At 52.9% G+C, this 21868-nt stretch overlaps 1 protein-coding gene across 5 annotated transcripts; it reads right to left on the bottom strand.

Annotated features, from left to right (window-relative positions):
• Positions 1-6654: 6654 nt before the first annotated feature.
• On the bottom strand, positions 6655-21027 carry TMEM183A (transmembrane protein 183A). 5 transcript variants are annotated; one of them, XM_086627289.1, is made up of 8 exons: positions 20931-21027; positions 20210-20299; positions 17051-17206; positions 14693-14852; positions 12904-13084; positions 9504-9584; positions 8700-8855; positions 6655-7128 (listed from the first exon to the last, which is right to left on the bottom strand). In XM_086627289.1, the coding sequence occupies exons 1-8, from the start codon at positions 21025-21027 to the stop codon at positions 6943-6945; spliced, it is 1107 nt and encodes a 368-aa protein (XP_086483415.1). In that variant the 3' UTR covers positions 6655-6942. The 5 variants fall into 5 exon arrangements, with proteins under 5 accessions (XP_086483415.1, XP_086483416.1, XP_086483418.1 ...); XM_086627290.1 differs by having other exon boundaries at positions 14693-14849; positions 20931-21003; XM_086627292.1 differs by lacking the exons at positions 20210-20299; positions 20931-21027 and adding an exon at positions 18730-18911.
• Positions 21028-21868: the final 841 nt, after the last annotated feature.

The raw sequence follows: 21868 nt of genomic DNA, 5'->3' as shown, positions 1-21868 counted from the left end.
TGCACAGGGAGGAGGGGAACAACCAGGGTTCACCCTCCCTGCCGCCAGCAACGCTGTTCCATGCTGGGGGAAACTGAGGCACGGAAAAAGGCTGTGTGTCACCCAGCAGGGTAAGTGCCAGGTCTCCTGCACCACGGGGCAGTGCCCCTCACCCCCTCCCGGTGGGGGTCCCTGGGATGGAGGGGGGCAGGGTGTAACCCAGCAGCCAAATTGCCGGAGTGGAGAACGTGGCAAACCGTGGCAGCGCAATGTCCCCAGTGGGCAAATCGGGGCTGCTCGGGGCTCCGTGGGATGGGGCGCTCCTGGGGGAGCCAGCCCGGGGTCTAGCCCCATGTTCTGTGGGTCTCCCTGCTCCAAGGGTTGTCCCGCAGGGAGGAAGGAGGGGAAAAGCCACATTTCAATAGCGCAGGGCTCCCGGAGCCAAAGCTATGGAACCTGAGTCAACCCAGGTCACCCACAGCCCCCGCAGCACGGGGCGGGTCTCCGCAGGCAGCGTGCTAAGGGGACCTTTGGGTCGGATCCAGTCCCGCAGCCGACGGCGCGGGGACCCCCAGCCCACCACCCTGCCCTCACCCTCCACCAGGTGCCCAGGCCACCCCAGCTCAGGGCACCCCCTTCCCATCCAGCCCTGTCCCACGACACCGGCGAGACAGCTCGTGCCCAGCACCGCTCCGGATGCACCCACCGAGTTGGCAGAGACTTACGGGGCGCGTGGCAGCCCGGTGCGTGGGTGCGCGGCGGCGGTGGCAGCCAGGCAGCCTCGACGGGTGCTCGGGGCCCTGGCAACTTCCCCAGCGCTGGCTGGACTCCGGTTTCTCGCTCAGCAGAGCCCCACCCCGAGTCCTCGCCTGCGGCTCAGAGGAGGAGCGTCTGCCGGCGTCCTCTACCCCGCGCCGGCGAGCGCCCGGGGGACCGGGGGTACCCCGGGTGGGATGGGGCGCAGGGTCCCCAGCCCCGCTGCAGGGGTTCAGGCAGCCTCTGCCTCCGCCCCATCCCACAAGGGCACCGGTTGTCGCCCACCCACCGCCTCCATTGGCAGCCCCAGACCCCCAAACGGCATCAGAACCCCCCAAGGGCTCCGACCAGGTCCCAGCGCCCCGAATTCCCACGGGAAGCTGCCACTTTGGGTGCACCAGGGGGAAAACACACCATGTGCTGAGGCAGGAGCCTGAGGACACGGAGCCGTCGTGTCTTTTCGCCTTCGTTTGTTTTCCAGCCCTTGTGCTGAAACAGCAGAAAGCTCTGGGGGTGCCGAGCCAGAACTGAACCCCCCCGGCACCCTGGGCCAGAGCAGAGCTGGCGGCCACGATCCCACCGGGGTTGCAGCCCACGGGGGCACCATGGCTTCCCCGAACGCCCCCGCTGCTCACTGGAGTGTTGGGCATCACAGCCCCGCAGGCGAGCCAACATGGGCCTGGTTTGTCCCCGGCTCCTCCACGCTCCAAGCCTCCTTTCTCTCCTACCCCTTCCCTCCTCCGGACCCACAGCAGGAACAGGGCCCCAGAGCACCCATGACGAGTCGCCCAGCAGCATCGCTTGTGCCCAGCTCAGAGCTGGGCGCTCCTTCCGACACAGCAACTCACCCGCAGCACCCAAACAGAGAGGAAGACCCTTCCCTTCCAACTCATCCTCCCCATTTATCCGCACTGAACCACAGATCCCATTTCCCTCCTCTCCTCCCTGGCCTGGACCTCTCCTACCTTCCGAAAAGCCCCAACGCCTCTCCCCAGGCTCCGTCTTCTACAAATCCCCCGCGACACCTGCCAGCCCCACTGCTCGCCGTGTGCTTGGGTGGAACCTTCGCCGCTCACATCTGTCACATCTGCGCGGACAAAGGTCGCTGTGGAGAAATAAGGTAGAGCAGGAAGTGACTACGGCACTGGGAAGGAGAGGGAGACACATCCAGAGCTCCTGGATCTGCTGCCTTTTGCTTTTCCCACACTGTTTGATTTTTAAATCCTTAAATTCCCATCGCAGCATGCCAGGGGCTCTGTGCATGTGGGGTCTCGAGGAGCTCCATGGAGATGCCCCACCTGCATCAGAGCAGTTCAGTCCGGTGTCTGCACCCAGGCAGGGGCTGGAAGACACCAGGAGGGCCAAGGGAGCCGGGAGCCGGATCGCTGCAATCCAGCAGAGATCTGCTGTTCGCTCTCCGGAAGGAAGGGATGTGGGGCTCGGTGGCTCACGTGAGACATCGATACAACCGGTAGCAGCTGCAGGATGGGGAGGGCTTTTCTCACCACAGACACCCCATGACCTCCATCCCTGCACAGGAAGGAATCGGGGTTTGGTCCTTCCTGCCCTCGCAGAAACGAAGAGGAAGGCGGGGGGGTCCATGGCACCACGGCACTCGGTGCAGCCCTGGGGTCCTCAACACTCGTGGGTGCAACAGGCAGCCCTGGCACGGAACCAAAAGCACCTTTTGGGGAACACACGGCCCTGCTACGGGCTGTGGCGGAGCCACCAGAACCTCCCTTTGGTCCCCATGTGCCATCTCAGGGTGCAGAGCTAGGGCAGGGTTTGACCCTCTCCAGGCACATCCTGCCCAGAGCAGGACAGGAATCCACAGCCAGGACACAGCCCCCAGCGCCCACCGGTCCTGGGTCCTCCTGCCCTTCAAGTCCCAGAAGCCCAGGCTGAGCCAGCCCATCCCACCACCCCCTTGTGCTATGGGGCAAATCCCACATGCTGGTTGGGGTGCTGGAAAAGGGCCCCTCCACCCGTCCCTCACTGCAAGGGCCACAGCACAGCCCCGGCACCAGGAACAACCAGGGCCCTGGCAGCCAGAGCCGCCGGCAAACCTCCCTCTGGCCGAAAACCCGCTGCTCGCACTCTGCTGGCTGAGTTAGTTTTGCCTGGGGAATAGAGGGGTGGCTTAAATGAGGCTAAAAGGCAGATTTCGGGGAATGGCTTGGGGCAATTCCAAGCACAAGTACAGGCTGGGTGGAGAATGGATGGAGAGCAGCCCTGAGGAGAAGGACTTGGGGGTGCTGGTGGATGAGAAGTTCACCATGAGCTGGCACCGTGCACTGGCAGCCCAGAAAGCCAACCGTGTCCTGGGCTGCATCCACAGCAGTGTGGGCAGCAGGGCGAGGGAGGGGATTCTGCCCCTCTGCTCTGCTCTCCTGAGACCCCCCTGCAGTGCTGCGTTCAGCTCTGGGGTCCCCAACATCAGAAGGACATGGAGCTGCTGGAGCGGGTCCAGAGGAGACCACGGAGATGATCCGAGGGCTGGAGCACCTCTACTATGGAGACAGACTGAGAGTTGGGGCTGTTCAGCCTGGAGAAGACTGAGAGTTGGGGCTGTTCAGCCTGGAGAAGAGAAGGCTCCGGGGTGACCTTCCAGCACCTTCCAGTACCTAAAGGGGCTACAGGAAAGCTGGAGAGGGGCTCTGGACAAGGGTGTGCAGTGACAGGACACGGGGCAATGGCTTTAAACTGGAAGAGGCGAGATTTCCACGAAATCTAAGGAAGAAATTCCTCCCTCTGAGGGTGGTGAGGCACTGGCACAGGTTGCCCAGAGAAGCTGTGGCTGCCCCATCCCTGGCAGTGTTCAAGGCCAGGTTGGATGAGGCTTTGGGCAACCTGCTGTAGTGGAGGGTGTCCCTGCTCATGGCAGGGGGGTTGGAACTGGATGATCTTTGAGGTCCCTTCCGACCCAAACCGTTCCATGATTCTGTGAATACAGAGGTGGCTGAAATGAGGCTAAAAGTCAGATTTTTGCATGTTCTTGGAATAAACTGGAGAAGAGAGAGAAGCCCCAGGTGCAAAGGCTATTTTGAGAGGGGCACATGGCTGTGCAGGCACAGACCCAGACTGGGGGTCTGGAGAGGACCATTTCCCCCAGCTGGGGCCAGAGCTGAGCACTGGGCTGGGACAGGCACGAGGGGACCCACCGCAGGTACTGGCCACCTTCCCCGCAGCACCCAGCCCTCATCCTGCGCTGGCTCAGCTCCTGTCCGACACCTGATCCCCGGCACGGAGAGGGGCAGGGTGAGGCCGGCGGGGTGGCCAAGCCTCCATGATTCCGCTGGGGAAACTGGGCCGGATCTGTTTACAGCCCTTCCATTATGCAGGAGCCCGAGCGGGAACAAAGCGACGGTAAAACAGGGCCCCACGCAGCAGGGAGAGCTCCGGGGCTGCAGCCATCCCATCGCCCCTCGGGGGCTGTTTCCACTCCACTGGGGACCCTTTTGAGGCAGGTCCTACAGGAAAGGGTGACTATTTTATACTGAAGCCCTGACAGGAACACGGAGACCAGTTGTGTTGCAGCATCACCACATCCCAGCCCTGGAAAACACGGAAAAGGATTTTTTTTCAGCGAGTGGCCTTCAAGAGAGGCTGGGTCTGGGGGCCAGGGTGGAAATCAGCCCCTGCTTGGGGCTGAGGCCTGGCCAGGAGACACTCACGCAAGGTCTGCCACTTGCAAAGGGAAAGATTGAAAATCGTTCTCCTACATTCCATACATCTCAGCCTTGCAAAAGGCTGGCATGGGAGAGGCACCTCTTTGGGTTAGTGGCATCTGTCCAGATTTAAATACCCTTATTCCAAACCAGCAAGTCTTCCGGCAGCAGGAAACACCAGTTACACCTCCTTCCTGCTGTCACAGCCTGTGCCGATCGCTCCGGCCACACCAGCTGCCCGGGGAGAGCTACAGAGCTGAAAGCCATTCACCACCCAGAGCGGGTGCTGCTGGAGCACCTCTGCCCCTGAACGTGAAGCATGTCCTGGACACACCACATGCCCGAGGAGAAAACATTCCTGCTTTCGCAGACGGCAGAAACATGCAGCCCTAAGGTCTGTTCTGTATTTTTCTTCACGGAAGCAGGAGTAAGGCACAGGCTGCTCCTCCCGTCCCCGCTCAGCTGGAGCAGCTCTCCGCCGGTGAGGGCAGAGCTTAGACAGACACCAGCCTGCTCCATCCTCCTGTCACCCAGCCCTGAGCCAGGACCCCAACATCTCTGCCCCCACCCTCCGCATCCATATCTTGTGCCCAGCACACGCAGCCATCACCAGGCACGCGGCGCTGGCATCATCGTGCAAAACAGAGGAGTTTTCGGGGTACATAGCAGAGAACATCTCGAAGCATGTTCTTCAAAGCCTTGGATTGCGCAGAAGACAGGCTGATTGAACAGACACCTCCCCAGGAGAGCGTACTCCAGCCAAGGAAGAGCCTCTGCCCAAGAGAAGGTAACTGTGCAAGCTGACCATGTTTCACTTCATAAACTCCAGTGGAGAAACTCCACCACGCAACCACTGAGGACTCGTCACCCAGTTCAGCAGTGGTTAACCCCACCACAAAAAGACGACTGTTATTCACCCGTCGCCCTGCAGCAGCTTCCTCCTGCCGCGTGCGGCAGGACGCTCGGATGGAGTCCTGCAGCCTTTCCGTGCAGCTCCAGCTCTTCCTCTCCTGCACCACAAAGGCAGCCTCAACCCAGACCGAGCTCCACTATCAGGGGAACCAGCTTCACCATCACAGACACGGCACATTTTTCTTGCCCTGTATCTCTCCTTCAGCTACTGGAGTTTCAAAACTTACTTGTTGGCATCCACACGTACTCAGCAGCAGTGAAAAGGGGAACTGCGAGACAGGAGATTTCCCAAACATGTTTGAAGTCAACATCACAGAGCCTCTGACGTAGATCCAAGGCTGGGGTTGATGTCCTTGGTGGTGATTTTGAGTGGCAGAGGCGCATGAAAGAAGCTCCTGGCAGGCAGCTGCTACACAGAGACCACGGGGTATTTGCGTATTAGACTCACGCTGAAGGCAGAAGTCCCTGTCCTTGCAGGAGCTTCACTAAACATACATGGAAAAGTGCTCAGTTACTCCTGCTGGAGACAGGATCTGATGTGAAACAGGGCTGAGGCGCTAATCACCGACAGGCAGCAGAACACAGCGCAGGGATACTATTTCCAGTTGCTCACCTGCTCTCCAGTGCCTCCTCTGCTGCCAACACTCCTCCACGAGACCCCCGTCCGTCGGCAGCAGGACGTTCACCCGCGGAATTCAATCTCCAGCCCGACTCCCTCTGGACACGACAGCCCGTGCCCTCGGCAGGCCCAGCCTGTGCCCTCCTCCCTTCTCAATTAACCCAGAGCCACAAAAATCTTGGGGGCCTCTTGCTCACAGAAATTAGGTTAGTCAGGAACCAAATCAACGATTGCTTCAAGACTTTCCAGTGTCAACAGGCAACGCTGCTCTTGGAGAAGACACCGAGTCAAGTCCTTCCTCACCGCTTCAGTTAGTTTATCCCCTCCACCTCCTCTCCCTCCCCATTTGTCTTCTCCAAACAGCACCTTCTGGTTTCAAAGACTTAGAACTTCTTTTCAAAGAGGAAACATGAGTGTGAGAACTCGGAGTATCTTTACATTCAAGAAAGACTTTTGCCTGACAAATCCTCTTTGAAACAATTCCTTTGTTTGATCATTTATGCTTTTTTCTTTCCTTAAACTCATCACCTGTTGGACTGTGATCAGCATTATTGTTGACCACTGCTGCTTCGCTTACTGCTTCTCAGACAGACACTGAAACATCGCACCGTGTTTGAACACAAACACAGATTTCGTTTGTAAATTGTTTCTGGTCCTATTAAAGTTGGAAAGCAAAACCTCCTGCTTCTTCCCGAACGACAGAAAACAGGACCACTTTTAGTAGCACCAAAAGGATTTTAAATGAACAGTTCCAGGGAGCTCCTTTCAAATCATAAAACGTTAACTTTACATAAAAGTGTGTTTACAAATATTTTCTGCTTTACACTCAGCTCTGCCCATCACTGACCAGAAGTTATATACATACAGACTAGCTCAGTAGCTTCAACCACTTGGAAGGAGACTGCAGAATTTATTTAAGAAATAAAAATACGATTTCCTGGTTGCTAGAAATTCTCTTCAGCCTGTCAGATTCAGTCACCGGCCGCCTGCTGCAGACTCAGGAGAGCACTAAGCCTTTGGAGAGAAGGGGTACTGTGGGTGCCACCAATCCAGGAGCCGCACGCTATGCACGGGGTCCAGCACCACCTGCACTCCTTGGTCAAGTCGAGGTTTCTTGCCGTTGCGAACTGGGGCATCCTGGAACACCAGGCGCACACGATGATGCCTCATGTCTGTGCTCACGTTGATGGTGAACTGCAAGAAGAGAGACACAGAGGTGCTTCAAAAAAATCAAAGTGATCATAGAATCGTAGAATGGTTTGGGTTGGAAGGGACCTCAAAGATCATCCAGTTCCAACCCCCCTGCCATGGGCAGGGACACCCTCCACTACACCAGGTTGCCCAAAGCCTCATCCAACCTGGCCTTGAACACTTCTAGGGATGGGGCAGCCACAGCTTCTCTGGGCAACCTGTGCCAGTACCTCGCCACCCTCAGAGGGAAGAATTTCTTCCTTAGATCCCATCAAAATCTCCCCTCTTTCAGTTTAAAGCCATTGCCCCGTGTCCTGTCACTCCATGCCCTTGTCCAAAGCCCCTCTCCAGCTTTCTTGTAGCCCCTTTAGGTACTGGCAGGTGCTGGAAGGTCTCCCCGGAGCCTTCTCTTCTCCAGGCTGAACAGCCCCAACTCTCTCAGCCTGTCTCCAGAGCAGAGGTGCTCCAGCCCTCGGAGCATCTTTGTGGCCTCCTCTGGACCTGCTCCAGCAGCTCCATGTCCTTCTGCTGTTGGGGACCCCAGAGCTGAACGCAGCACTGCAGGGGGGTCTCACGAGAGCAGAGCAGAGGGGCAGAATCCCCTCCCTGACCTGCTGCCCACGCTGCTCTGGATGCAGCCCAGGACACAGTTGGCTTTCTGGGCTGCCAGCACACGGTGCCGGCTCATGTTGAGCTTCTCATCAACCAGCACTCCCAAGTTCTCCTCAGGGCTGCTCTCAATTCATGATGAATAAATAGAGTTCATAACAGTACACTTTTAAATATATATTTTTTTTAAATTCTTCTAAATTGTGCAAGTCTAAGGTGTTTGAGGTGCTGGCAGAGTTCCACTCTGAATCTACACATTCATTGTACCCAAACCAGTTCTCCCTGCCTGTCAATCCCAAATAATAATGCCAGAAATGAACCTGAAAGCAAACGTCTGTCAGAGGAAGTCTGGAACTCACTGTCCTACTCTTAAGTGAGGCCAGAATGAACCTCTCTCGGGCACAGGTCACTTTCCAAACCCTGACTTCCAAGTACAGCCACATGTGTTGCCCACGCTTTGCCTCTGCCCTGGCCCAAGCACACCTGCCCTGCTGCCATCTGGAGCCGAGTTCGTGCAAGTTGGTTCAAAAACTGCTCTTTCTCCCAGCAATCAGCAGTCAGGGAACATACACACGTTGCAAGAATTTGCTCATACCCGTTTTTGCTCTCAGAATTTACTGCCTTAAGATAAGGAGACATTTACTTGACGAGGGAAGACCTCCTCTTCTGCTGCATCCCTACCTCTTGTACTCTGCCAGAGTACTGGCAACTAATCTGCCCCCAGCTCCCTGCAGATTCTCCACACAATCTGTATTTGCTGCACCAAACAGGGAAGAGCTGATAGAAACGCAGAAGCTGAACTGTGAAGATCCTCAGCATTTCCTCTGATCATTAACCTTGAGGTTCCCCGAACTGGTTTGCTGATGGGGCAGTGTGATTTACACCACACCAAGGAGGTGTCCTCTTCATCTCCCTACGGCAGCTGCACACACAAAGATTGCCTGGCAGAGCTCTCAAACACTTACCAAGGTAAACGTCATACCCATGACTATTGGCACGAATATGAAGTTAAAGGTGGTGATCTGCAGTAGACAGCAATCCTGATCCGGATTGGTATGTACTTCTTCATACTGAATCGGTGGCTGAAGACCTTTGCAACACTTGCTCTTAAATCTGGGAGACTTGAAAGAGAGAGAGAGAGAGACTTATTTAACTAAGCAGAATCTCGATGCTGAGAGTTTGGCTGCTTCTCCCCGCGTTCCCACGCGCTTGGGCAGAGCAGAGCGTTCCAGAAACGACAGAGCCGTCACTCGGGACGGGCAATTTGCAGGAGCACTTCTTTCGAGGGGAAAGCTGCAGAACTCCCATGGCTGCCTAAAACTACTGGCTTCTCCTGAGACCCATTAACTGGAGGTTTTCATTGGTAGGTGTTGGCTTTCTTCTCTTCTCCGGGAAATCCCTCCAATAGCAGAACAAGAATTTTCAGCCTTGGGTCTACGTTTTGACCACTAAAGTCAAGTATGCTGGTTTGTGGTAGCCATCAGCAGGGATGACCCAAAGATTAGATTATTTGAGGTAACAAATGATCCACATCTGACAGTGGAGAAAAGATATCAAATGAGGAAATAAACATGTAGGATTCTAAATATCTTGGTAATACAGACTGAAAACTGAGTGTAGTTTCAGAATGTGCTTTAGTTTATCATGGGAGTCAGAGTTTCCATTTCTTTTCCAAATGCATAAAAAGTTTCCACCTCCCTTTCTACCACCCAGAAAAATCATTACTGCTTCAAAAAAAAGTCATAGCCATTCTGGTTCTTCTACCATACCTGCTTTTTGAACTTGAAGTTGAATTCCCACATTGCTTCTTGTCTGTTCCCTTCAATCTTTTTGCACCAGAAAAGCAGACACTGAGGTGGGAAAAAAAAAGAAACAAGAAATTGTGAAACCCTTAGAGGCACCACTTTAAATAAGTTTTAGTAGAGCATTAACAGCTTTCAATTACAAACACAATTACATAGAAGCAGTTAGGAGCCTTTTATTCAAATTAATTATGTTCAAAGAACACACTCGGCATTTGGATCTCCCAGTTTCACGTTGGCCAACCCATCATGCAACTGGATGACACAACACGTAGCCACTGACGCGCTGAACAGAAAAATCCCATTGTGCAGTTTGCCCCTTTCATGAGGCACCGACGGGTGGTACGGATTCACCCGCTTCCCCCACCCACCAGGAAGTCCCATTAAATTGGACTGCAAACAAGACTCAAGTGAGGAACAACTAAAAACAGAGCAAGGATCAAGGAGAGAATCCAGAGGGAAGCGCAGAGACAGATATATGAGCTACGAGGTGATAGATGAGAAAGCTCCTAAGCCATTTGGTGTTCTTAAAAGACGACTTGACATCACTAGGCACTGACTGTCAACCTTCAGAGCACAAACACACGGCCAGGTTAGCACAGCCTGATCAACCTACTGTCCCTTTTTAAAAGAGAAAGAGAAAAGGGCCTCAAACAGCATCAGAGGTAACCAGCACTGCCCTCCCACGCAGACGTACACCAGGAGTTCTCCAATTTAATCCCGTTACCACTATGTGGTCCACAGGATCCATCTCAACATGCAGCACTTGAACAAGTCCCAGCAGAACTCCTGTATTAAACTAAGCAGGAGAGAAACTCCTTGCCTACCAGTGAGTGGAAGCAACTAGCCTCCAGCAGCCAAGAAAAGAATCTGGCAAGTCGGTCCAGCCATCACTGACTGTGTTTCCACACCACAGATGCCAGCCCACCACAGCTGGTCTTATCTTTCAACAGCGTCAGCAGGAAAAGGAAGAATAATATGAGTAAAGACGACAACTCCCCATGACCCATACACAGTCTCTTGCACGCCAAGAGAAGGCCTGACTGGGCTGCAGGGCGAAGCACACATTTAATTTAATTCCAGGACAGAGTGACTCCAAATGAAACAAAGCCCGAGCCAGCGTCCACCACGGGGGCTCTGTGATTAGAGACTACCAGGTGATACAAGACCCTCTACTTCAACTCTGAGTCAATCCATAAACAAGAGTCCTTAAAGGAGCTTTGTCTTGACAATCTTCATGAGGTGAACAACAAAGCTATGTGGAGTCAAGCTCAGAAACATGCGTTGAGTAACCTCCACCAGGGAGGGGGTGGCCCTCAGTTTTTTCCCCCGACAAAAACATTCTCCAGATCTTATTTTAACTCAAGTGAGCAGCAGATGCTGCTGAGTTTAACTCCACCATCAGCGGTGTTTGTAGTGGACCTCCAGAGGCAGCCTGGTCTAGCAGCTTGTTTGGTCATGGCAAGTAGTGAAGCACAAAACGGTCAGTACCTCCTAAGGGGCAGAGGATGTTGTCCACGGGTCAGCCGTCCTGCCCTTCAGACGCGCCGTACGGCCTGCCGCTCCACCAAAAATAATGGGGGTGTCTTTAAAGGGCAAACACTTCTGCTGACACCATAACGGCTCCAGTGTCCCACACAAGCTAGGCTAGGGAAAGAAAAAAGGAAATTAAAGAGGAAAAGCTAGATTTGATAACACCCAGGACTGGGCGCTCCTCTTGCCACATGCAGTTTATGTTGGCATCTGCCATTCGTTTCAACGACCCATAAAGGTGTAACCAAAGCCCACGAAAGCAAGAACGTGGGGAGGCAACCTCAGATCCTCCTCCGTACCCACTGTGCCGAGGCAGAACCACAAGTGGAGCTCAGAGTCTTGCAATGCAGTTGTACAGCAAGACCAGACTGAGGGTGGCTCTCTTCTGCTCCAAGGGGTTAGGTCAAACCTCTACTGCTCTAACAAAGCCTCGTCACCATTTAATTTCCTTTTTCAAAAGCTGAGTAATAAAAGACTGCGCTTCAAGGATCTTCCTCAAACCGTTAGTTCAGTAGAAGCACCAGCAGTGGGCACCAAAGCCGTTATGATGTCAACGTGAACGCTTCCAAAATGCCGACGCTGCCAGCATCAACTCAGGGGTTTTAGCTGTTAACAGCCATGCTACCGGATCCAAGCAGTGCCAGGAAGCTGGACTCAGAAGGACTAAGGTTAAGGTGGAATTTCCTAGAAATGTTTTGCTTTTTAAGTAAGGTGATACCCAAACTGGGGATTCGAGAAGAGAAGGAAGAGCTCTGGATGCAGAGATAAGACTACACTGAGAACCGTGTGCTTTTCTCCTGCTCTGCAGCACCACCTGCTTGTGTTACTGCTGGATGCACCCTAAGCAGTGTGACTTTTTTTTTTTCCCAGTATCCACCCAGTGAGAGGAAGAAGGAAGAAAGGAGGAATGTCACATACAGGTAGATGAGGTTGCTCTATTTTGCATGGAAAAGAAAGTATAACAACTGTTGAACCAAAACCACTTCAGTTTGGCTCCAAAAACCTCATTCAACAGGTTTTTGCTTTTGGATTTGGAGGGTGAAGAATTCACATTGTTGCTTAAGCTGCTCACAGAGCACCAGCCAGTTGCAAGTTCAAACCAAACAAGAGACACGAGGCATTTCAGAGTTAATGGTCAACAGCAATGAAAGAGGAACGGATGTGCGAGCGCTCCAAGCTGGGATAGCAAAGGGAATTGCCTGCCCACGCCAGAGACAGACCCCTTACAGCCCAGACGACTGCAGCCCCAGTGCCAAAGCAGACGTTTGCTCCGCACGTGTGCCATGCTCACAACCTCGCCACCCTCCCTCGCCCACGCACCAAAGGACGACGGGTGACCTACAGGAACGTGGTATGAAACGACCCCCTGTCAGAGGCTACCAGTGGCACTTCTGATCTCTCCAGATGCCTGCTACGGAGAAAAGACGTCTTCTGGCAGACAGTGTCAGAATAAAGCAGAAGATATAAAAAGTGATCTTACTGCAACCTCCTTCCTGCAACAAATTTGCAACAGAGGAGGGGGGAGTTGCAAATATCCCCAGCAGTGCTGACGTTCAGTGAAGCAAGTGCCTTTTTGCTGACTACAAAGATGGTGTGGTAGGGCTTAGGCAGAAGTTACCCAGAAGAGTAACCAGAATCCTCTGCAGCAGCAACTCTACAGATATGAGTAACCAGCACACTTCCCAAAATCACTGGTCAGAGTTAGCAATCATCCTATACCCAGGCTTCACTGGTGACCATCTAAACATCATCTATTTTTCTTCTAGAAAGAGAACAAAAAACCGCAAAGAGCAACATCTCAGACATACCCAACCTTCTCAGTGATTCCACTTACTCTGGAATTTTTTAAAGTGCTGGGAGTACTGTCCGGAATAGCTGGATTCCTGGAGACTCGCGACGCGAAAGGCTCGTACATGTGGTACAGCGACCGGATGACGCAGGCACGGAGACAGTGCAGCTTCTCCATGGACTCCGGCCGCAAGCGGAGAGGCAGGTACGCATCCAGACTGTAGTGCCTGAAAAACCAACGACAAACCCAACACGTGCTGAAGTGTCAGAGCACCAGAGAAGTGCAGAAGAGAGCCATGAAGAGACCAATGTTGAGAGAAGACTGAACATCTGATTGATCAGAGGACCTCTTGGCAGCTCTGAGTGCTTCAAGGGTGTTGTACTGCTCTATACGAAATCACAACAGCCTCAAAGACCTTAGAGAATCCCAGAATGTTAGGGACTGGAAAGGACCTCAAAGGATCGACTCCAATCCCCCTGCTGGAGCAGGACCACCTAGATCAGATCACACAAGAACGCGTCCAGGCGGGTTTGGAACATCTCCAGAGAAGGAGACTCCACAACCTCTCTGGGAAGCCTGTTCCAGTGCTCTGTTACCCTTACTGGGAAGAAGTTCTTCCTCATGTTGAAGCGGAACCTCCTGTGTTCCAGCTTAGATCCATTTCCCCTTGTCCTATCACTGGATGCCAGTGAGAAGAGGCTGGCTCCATCCTCATGACAGTCACCCTTTCCATATTTATAAACATTAATGAGGTCCCCCCTCAGTCTCCTCTTCTCCAAGCTGAAGAGACCCAGCTCCCTCAGCCTTTCCTCAGAAGGGAGATGCTCCACTCCCTTCATCATCTTTGTGGCCCTGCGCTGGACTCTCTCCAGCAGTTCCTTGTCCTTCTTGAACTGAGGGGCCAGAACTGGACACAATATTCCAGATGTGGCCTCACCAGGGCAGAGTAGATGCATCTTGCATCAGACAGGCTTCCAGTACACACATAAGCATATCATGCTACAATTCCCCAATAATTCCTTGCAGACAGTTTGCCCAGAGAGACCAGGTGGTGTTTCAGCTGCAGGATGCACAAAGGTCTGCAGATTCCTGCAGGTTCTCAGGCAGTCTGAACACCCACACTCACTCTTTGATCAGACGCCAAAGGAGCCTTCGCTTGGGAACTCCACACTAAAAATCCAGGGCAAGGATGACCATGGCTGCTACTTGCTCTGTACTCCTGCTGCTTGCACCTCTTGGGCAACAGATACAGAAATGTAAGGAAAACATTCTGTCCTGAAGGAAAGTCCAAGTAACATGTACCAAGACAGAAGGATTTGTTTCAAATTTTGACCACCTCTTTGCTCTTCTTTTCTTACTTTATTTAGAACTTTCTTCTGCCACCGAGACAGCTCCAAAATGCCTTAGCTTCTCTCAGGCCACCCTAATTACAGGAAGGTGGCCATGATCAAAGCTCGAGGCAGAGCAAGTTTTTTGTCAGTGATTTTGCCTGTCTTTCAGTAAGGTCATGGCAGTGACCTCACCGTAAGCACTTCTGAGTGCTTTACACACAGAGCACACTTACAAACAGTAGTGAGTAGGCCATGGCAAGCAGAAAAGCACACGATGCTTTGAGATTTTATATGGAGCATACAGGAACAAGTCACATGGATCCACTTCCAGATCCAAAGCAGATGGGATATACCACCACCCCTTGCCCAATGAGACCCACGTCAACATGCAAACACCGCAGGGCCCTAGCCTGCAGGGAATTATTCCCTTATTTACAGTTCTGCAGACAGCTGTCAATGCTGAAGCCTCCTACGAATAGTTTACAAGTTCTCTAGATCCTCACCTTCTGTAGAGCCTGGTCCAAAAGGCTGCAGTGCAAGTAACAGTCCAGGCTTTCTTGCAAATCAACGAAAACCGGACAATGTCTTCAGGGCGAATGTAGGAAGCCAACAACAGCCAGATATCAATGGGGTATTCTTCTCCGCCACCCCCATCAGGATCTTCTAAAGGCAATGAAGGTCACGTTAGTGCAATGAATAACTTCCTTATCCAGCCACATCTAGAGGCGTGTACTTTACTACTGGTGGCACAGAGTAAGTAGCTGAAAGACGTATATGTACACACAGCCAGCCAAACGAGCCCAAGTGAGCACAACTTCATTACCACTGCTACCAGTTTACGACAGCGTGCACTTGCCTCTCGGTGCAACTGCAACACCTTCCCTTTGCCGGACGCACGCCGTAACTTATCCCGCCGTAACTTATCCCGCCGCACCGCTGGCACGAGTCTGAACAAAGGTTCGAAGGATAACTCAGGCTGAAGGGGTTCTCTGGAGGCCGACAGGCCAAGCAGCCCAGCTCCAAGCGGCTGAATGAGAACGTTTTGCTCAGGATCTTGCCCAGCCAAGTTCTGACTGTAGCCAAGGATGGAACCCCACAGCCTTTCTGGAGCCTGGTTCAGCGCTCGACCCTTTCACAGTGGAAAAATAACGCTCACGTGAAGAAATAAAAATCAGATGGCAAACATAGAGGCAACTGTATGTAAGAGAGGGCCAAGCTCATGTATTTTTATCAAAACTGCTTATTTAACAGGTCATCAAAAAATGCCTTACACTAGAAGTCCCTGAACATGAAGACGCTGCCAAGCTTGTCAATTCTTTGTTCAAATCGTCACAATATTTTTCTAAGAGCTCTGCTAGGGAAGGCAAGCAATTCTCTTCTGCAGCTGGCTGATCAGCTGCTTTTCTTACATCTAATTTCATTAAAGCTCTTTGGATGGGAAACTTTTAATGCAATTTAGATGAACAGAATGGACTGTTCTTCCTCTCAGAGGGGTCAGAACTGCTCAACCAGCTTCAACAACTCCTTTCATTCCTGCAGTGTTTTTAAGTTAACACTACATGGTTTTCCACAGTCGTTGCTCCAACTTTAGGAGGAAAAAACACTTTTAAAGAACACAGATAACTAAACAATACCGAACATTAAGAAAAGAAAAAGAAAACACACAACTTGTACAGAGTGCTAACGGAAAAAACAGCTAGGAGGTTTGTGAACAAGCGGCATAAAGGAGTTTAAGAATGGAAGGGTGGCAGATCTAATCCTGAGCCAGCAGGTTAGTAACAAAGGGCAGTGCTTTATCTTCACGTGATAACCGTTACGCTCACCGCCAAGGAAAGCTCTGGGTGTGACCACTTACCTACACCACTACGGATTTATGGCACACGCACCCAGAACGGGCTGAAACATCCCCTTTGCTGTGCCAGCTCTGACTCAAGAAGCCACCAAACCACACAACTGCTGGATTGCAGAGTGCAGCCAGAAGCATCATTGCTCTATTACAACTTTTTCTTCCCTAAACAGGTAGCAGAAATACGTTGTGGTGCAACAGAATGCTGTCTTTCCAGACTCGTAACTCCCATAACTCTAGCCACTCCGATACTTTTCCAGGATCCTGAAGAATGTCTTAATAAAAGAGATTAAACTCCTATCCCCGAGGAGTGCTGTGCACCTACAGTTCGTGGTGGATGTTGATGTGCTACAGAAATTAGTATCAGCATTAACAAAGTTCAGTTTTTCTTAAGCTCAAAAAAACAAGTTAAAATTTGTTTCTCAACCTGAAAGCAACCTGTTAAAGGAAACTCCTGCTGGAGTCCACAGCGCAGCAGCAGGGTTTGCTGCTTACACCACATTGCAAATTGCTTTCTATAGAGTTGCACAAAGTATAAACGCTGGAATTAACTTACTATGATGCCACTAGGGCCAAATTCATTTGCTTGCTGGAAGAAGCGCCCTCTAAACTCATTTGTAACAAACCACAGCCTGGAAATACCCCGAAGACAGGGCTTGGATTTTGCCAACGAACACATCCTGGACAGCAGCATTGTTTTTTCCCCCAAAGCAAACTCCGCTTTCACCGACATGAGTTTAACCAAGTAACATGTCCAGTGGCAAAGTTTCACAACTCTTTGGAAGAGCAGCATTCGTTTTCCAGGGTTGAGAGGAGTTTACTGAAAGCCACGAGCTCTCAGGCTTTGATTTCATGCCCAAGGTTCAGCAGGTTGAAAAGTGATTTAATTCTCGGCACTTCTTTGTGCACACACAAGTTGCAGGATGCCCTGAAGAGCCCCATGACTACCCATGGTCATGCAGAAGATGCAGAAGCAGCCCACACAGAGCCCCCCAGCAGAGGCTGGTGACCATACCTTTGTGCCTTTTGCTCTTCTTTTTTCTAGAAGCAGTTCGCCCGTTGATGCTTTCCTTTGTATCCATTTCATCGCTGCTGTCACAAGACTCTCCTGACACGGAGAGAACTTCCTCAGCAGGAACACAAGAAGCTTCCAAACCACAGAGGGATTTTACTGGAACGACAAGCAACGACACAGTAAGGATGTGAGCAGAGAAAAAAAGGTGATCCAAGTTCAGGAGATACTTCAGTGGAGCCACTGCTAAGAAACAACACGCTCACTGCAATAAAGCTTTCTGGTGAGTGACACAAGCAAGTAAATCCTGGACCAAGGATTACCTTGTCAGAGAAAGATTAGCACGGGTGAGTGCACTGGCAACATAATTATTCAGCTTCTTGTGTTAAAAAATGAACAATGAGGATGACTACCAGCACACTATGCAGATGATCCCATTGGTTTAGCTGAAGCTGTTTACGGTGCTGAATAAAACAACGGGCTCTTTTTCCACAGCGCTGACTGGTTCCCCTGCATGCCAGAGCTTCCTTGCATGACCACCGTTCAGTCTGAACAGAGCCAGCACCTACTCTGTAATTGTTCTATGAACACAGAGAAGATAAACTTCCTCCCCAGCAGGATAAAGAGATCCTGTAGCCGATGACACACAATCCACCAGTGACATAACTCAGTGCCAATCATGCAGGAGCTCTGCTTATCCTAGAATTTAGTGAAGGGAAAGACTCTGGCCTAATGAGGAAAACAGCAAGTTGAGTCTGTTGGGTGTTTTGGATTTTTTTCTGCCTCTGGGGAGGTGTTTAGACACACATTTGTTGGGAAATACTATTTTTAAAACTTGACATGTTAACTGAGGGCTCATTGGGGCAGAAAAACCCACATGTAATGACAGCCTTAAAGAAAGGTGTGGTCCTACACTGCAACTGCATGAGGTGCTGCCACAGAGCCCAGCACTGTAACAGCATTACAAACGCTTTGCAAATAGTCTGTAAAATTCATTCAAGAAAGCTGAATTTCAACTTCATGTGCCAGGTGAAGAAAACAACTTCTACCAAGAGGCACCTGACCACGCCAGAGGAGGCTCACGCTGCTCGAGCTTTTCTAACCTGGCACAAACTGAAGCCCAGGAAGGTTTTACACAGCACAGTTGCAGTCACCAGAGCCACTGGAGAGCAAAACGTGCCCTTTGAATTAAAGGGACAGAGTGGCAGGAAAAAAAAAAGATCAGGAACTGACCAATAATTAAATTCAGGCAAGAGATGCTCTCATTTCTAACCGCAGAACAAAGTTTTGAAAGGGTAATACAGCAGAAAGACAGCCCTAGGATAGAGCTTGACTGTACCCACTGACTAGAGATGCTTTCAAAGATTCTTTCTTTGCTAGACCAGCTCTACCTCGCTTTGCACATTCGTGACAGCGGTATCCCTCACTGTCAAACCGTACTGCCCTCTCTACACAACCTTTTATAGGCAAAAAGAAAGAGGAGTAGATGGCAACATGAATGGCAGTAAGTTATGATATCAAATACAGCCAAGCAAGCGAGGACAACAACTGACAGAGACTCAGAGAGGGGTTTGGAAAAAGAAACCATCACGTTCTGCAAAGGGAAAATCAGCATCTGCCTCGACAACATAAGTCCACTCACACACTGCATCACACCACACTGCAATTGTGCTGAGAGGCACCTTCTCTCTTCATCTCACAGTCACGATCTCCACCCTGTCCCTGGAGGTTAGGATGGGGAGGAAAAAGGCTCAGGAAAATTCCACCTGGCCTCAGCTGCTCTCCCTGTGAGGCTCCCCGCGTGCTGGCGGCCACACGCAGCGCAATGTTTACTTGGAGCCAAGAGACAGGAGGTGAGCGAGGCCGAAGGCCAAAGCTGCCTGGGCAGGGGCTGCTGTCTCTGTGTGCTGCACCAGATAAGGCTGTAGCACACGTCAGGGCTGCACCAGATAAGGCTGTGGCGCAGCCCTGGGCCGGGGAGGAGAGATCCCCAGGATCCCTGCGTAAGCAGGGGAAAGCCCCAGGGACTCCGTACTGCAAAGACACGAGAAGGGGGTATGGGCAGGGAACTGCTGAGACCTGGAGTCATCTAGCGTGGAGGTGAGCCAGAAACACAATGCAGGATTTCAGGAAAGGAGTTAAGCTGGACGTAGCAGGTGATGCTGGATGCAAGGACTCAAGAGTGGGGCGAAGGAAAAGACAACAGTGTTTGCCAGGTACGATGCTGGAACACAGCACTTTGAGGTGCTACCTCAGAGAGGGAATATAGACAGGCAAACAGGAGAGGGGATGGGAAGGGGGAAGCCCCCAGCATATTACAAAGGAGGCAACAAAAGAGCGAGGTGCCTCGATCTCAAAAGCTAGCTAAAAGGGATATTCACCAGCACCACTGCCCTGTCCAGTTTTCCCATAAAGGGCACTCATGCAAAGAACGTATTTTCTTTAAACATGTAAGATTTCAGCAACCTAACAAGAGTTTTCCTACGTGAAGGGTTCAGTTGCCACTGCTGACCTAACAACATTCATCTCCAACTGATTCTTCACGTGTCACCAGCTACATTTAAGAGTCAAGGCCTGAACTAAGCAAACAGGGGTGTTAGTGCAGAATGCTCTCACTGCTCCCAGCAGATAAAAAACAAGGAGGAAGTAGATAACAAAATATTGCAACACCTTTGCAGGAAACTACTTGTTTATACAGTTCACCAGGGAAACAGCAACACCCTCAAAAAACCTCCCTGCAGCATGCAGCACAGGGTGGGGGAACACGTTTGCCAGAACTATCATAATCTTATTCTCACTGCAAAGAATTTTACCTGCCAATTAAGTTGTCTACAGTTTATACGAGGTAATAAATTAATAAAGACTCCTATCATGTTATTTTCTGCTTCAAGCAGGAGATAACACCCAATAGTAAATGGAAAGAGGCCTTCTGTTTCAGGCACTAACAAAGACTCAGCAGTTCTTCCTGGACTTCCAAAAGGTTTTTTGCAAAACCTCCCAAGATCCTAAAAACCTGATTCTGCAGAGGAAAACAGACTCGTTTCCAGGCACCAAACGAGGCAGATTTTCTCAGGCCACAGACAGGGAGTTTCTCACGTCACGCAGAGGCCAGCAAAACAGGGGGGCAGCCTGGTGAGGGCAGGCTCCCCAGTGTCGACTCACCTTCCTGCTGAACTGCATTGGCCACGGCCTTTTTCACCCGTCCCGATTTCACGACAGCTGGGTCTGAGTTAGCGTAATCTGCCACCGTCACTGCAGGAGAGTCGGGAGACAGGGCATCAGCGGGATTACGGATTATAAGGGAGGGGACAGGGCGGCTCAGAGCCGCGATCCCTCAAGGGGACACTCCCCAGAGGGACAGAGGTTTGAGCAGGAGGTGCACGAGCACTAAAATGAGCCCCAGCAAAGAGGTGCAGGCCAGGAGCCCCCAGTGGGCTGCTACCCAAGCCCATGGGGCTACCAGGTGCAGGGGATCCACCCGCCTGCCCAGTTCTCCCTCTCCCAACACCAAACCCCACACCCCCTCCCCCAGCCTGGCTGACCCTCCAGGCCCGGCTCCTCCTTCCCACACCAGGACGGCTCATTCCCTCACTCCCAGCTCGGCCGGGCCCCCCACCTCCAGCCGCAGGCAGCTCTCTCCCTCCGAAAGCCCGAGCGGGCCCGGCTCCCCTCCCGGGGGAGACCGGACCGTCCCGTCTCCCCTCCCCCCGGCCAAGCCCGAGCCCCTCCGGCGCTTCGGACCCCAGGCCCCGATGCAGGCCGAGGCGAGGCCCGTGTGAAGGCGCTCCTCTCCGGCCACCCGGGCCGCCATCCCCGCGCAGGGCCGGGCCCCGCTCCCCCTCCCGGGCCCCGCTCCCCCCCGGGCCGCCGCCCCCGTTCTCACCGCGCTCGGAGCACACGTCGTCGGCGCGGAACTTGAGGCGCTTGCGGGCGCCCCGCTTGGGCATGGCGGCGGCGGCGGGGCGGCCGCGCGGGGCCATGTCCCGCCCGGGGCCGCAGCGGGGCCGCGGGGACAGCGGGGCCGGCACCGCCCCCGCCCCGCGCCACACCATGACGTCACGCGGCCGCGACCCTGCCGGCGCGCAGCTTTGACGTCACGGCGGCGGGGAAAGGGGGAGCTCTGCGTGGCGAACCCCTCCCGGTGAGAGCGGCCCCTGAGGCGGTCAGCCCGGTCCGACCGGTACCGACGGCTGCGGGTGACCGCCTCCCAGTCCTCCCAGTAACGGGGCTCTGGAGGGACTGCCTCCCCCCAGTAACGAGGGCCTCTGAGGTAATCGCCCCTCACAGGGATGAGGGCGTTGGAGGGGATTTCTCCAGCAATGAGGGTCTCTGAGGGGATTGCCCGCCAGTCCTCCCAGTTACAAAGGCCCGTAGGGTAGTTGGCACCCCAGTGCTCCCAGTCATTAAGGCCTTTGAGGTAATTGGACCTCCAGTCCTGCCAGTAACAGGGATCTCTGAGGTAATTGCCCCCCAGTCCTCCCAGTAATAAGCCTCTGAGGCAATTGCCCCTCCCAGTAATGACTCTCTGGTGCCCGAAGCCCCCTGAGCACTTCCCCAGTGCCAATGCTGGCGTGGTCCCCTTCCCGCTGCCCCTCCAGCCCCGGGGCATGCCCCTGACCCCGGGTGTCTGCCCCCACCCCGGGTACCCCCGCAGAGCCCCCTCCACCCCCCTGCAGATGACAGCCGACCGGTGCCCGGGAGTGCAGCCCCCGCCGCTGGCTCCCGGTGCTCACTCCACGCCTTCATGGTGGGCGACCATTCACCTGCCGGCGCGGTGACGGGTGGTCACCAGCTGTAAACTGTGTTTACTGTTTCTTTTAG

This window comes from Tauraco erythrolophus, chromosome 27, assembly GCF_009769465.1.
Source record: "Tauraco erythrolophus isolate bTauEry1 chromosome 27, bTauEry1.pri, whole genome shotgun sequence".
In the NCBI taxonomy this organism is placed as follows: domain Eukaryota; kingdom Metazoa; phylum Chordata; class Aves; order Musophagiformes; family Musophagidae; genus Tauraco; species Tauraco erythrolophus.
Note: the sequence above shows the minus strand (reverse complement) of the source record. Positions and strands in the feature narration are given on the sequence as shown.

Excerpts from the sequence above, each read along its gene's own strand:
- TMEM183A (XM_086627289.1), bottom strand. The coding sequence starts at position 21,027 with ATGGCCCCGCGCGGCCGCCCCGCCGCCGCCGCCATGCCCAAGCGGGGC. Across the intron at positions 14,853-17,050 it reads GAAGAGCAAAAGGCACAAAG|AAGATCCTGATGGGGGTGGC; the intron begins GTATGGTCACCA and ends CATTGCCTTTAG. Across the intron at positions 8,856-9,503 it reads ACTTCAAGTTCAAAAAGCAG|TCTCCCAGATTTAAGAGCAA; the intron begins GTATGGTAGAAG and ends CTCTCTTTCAAG.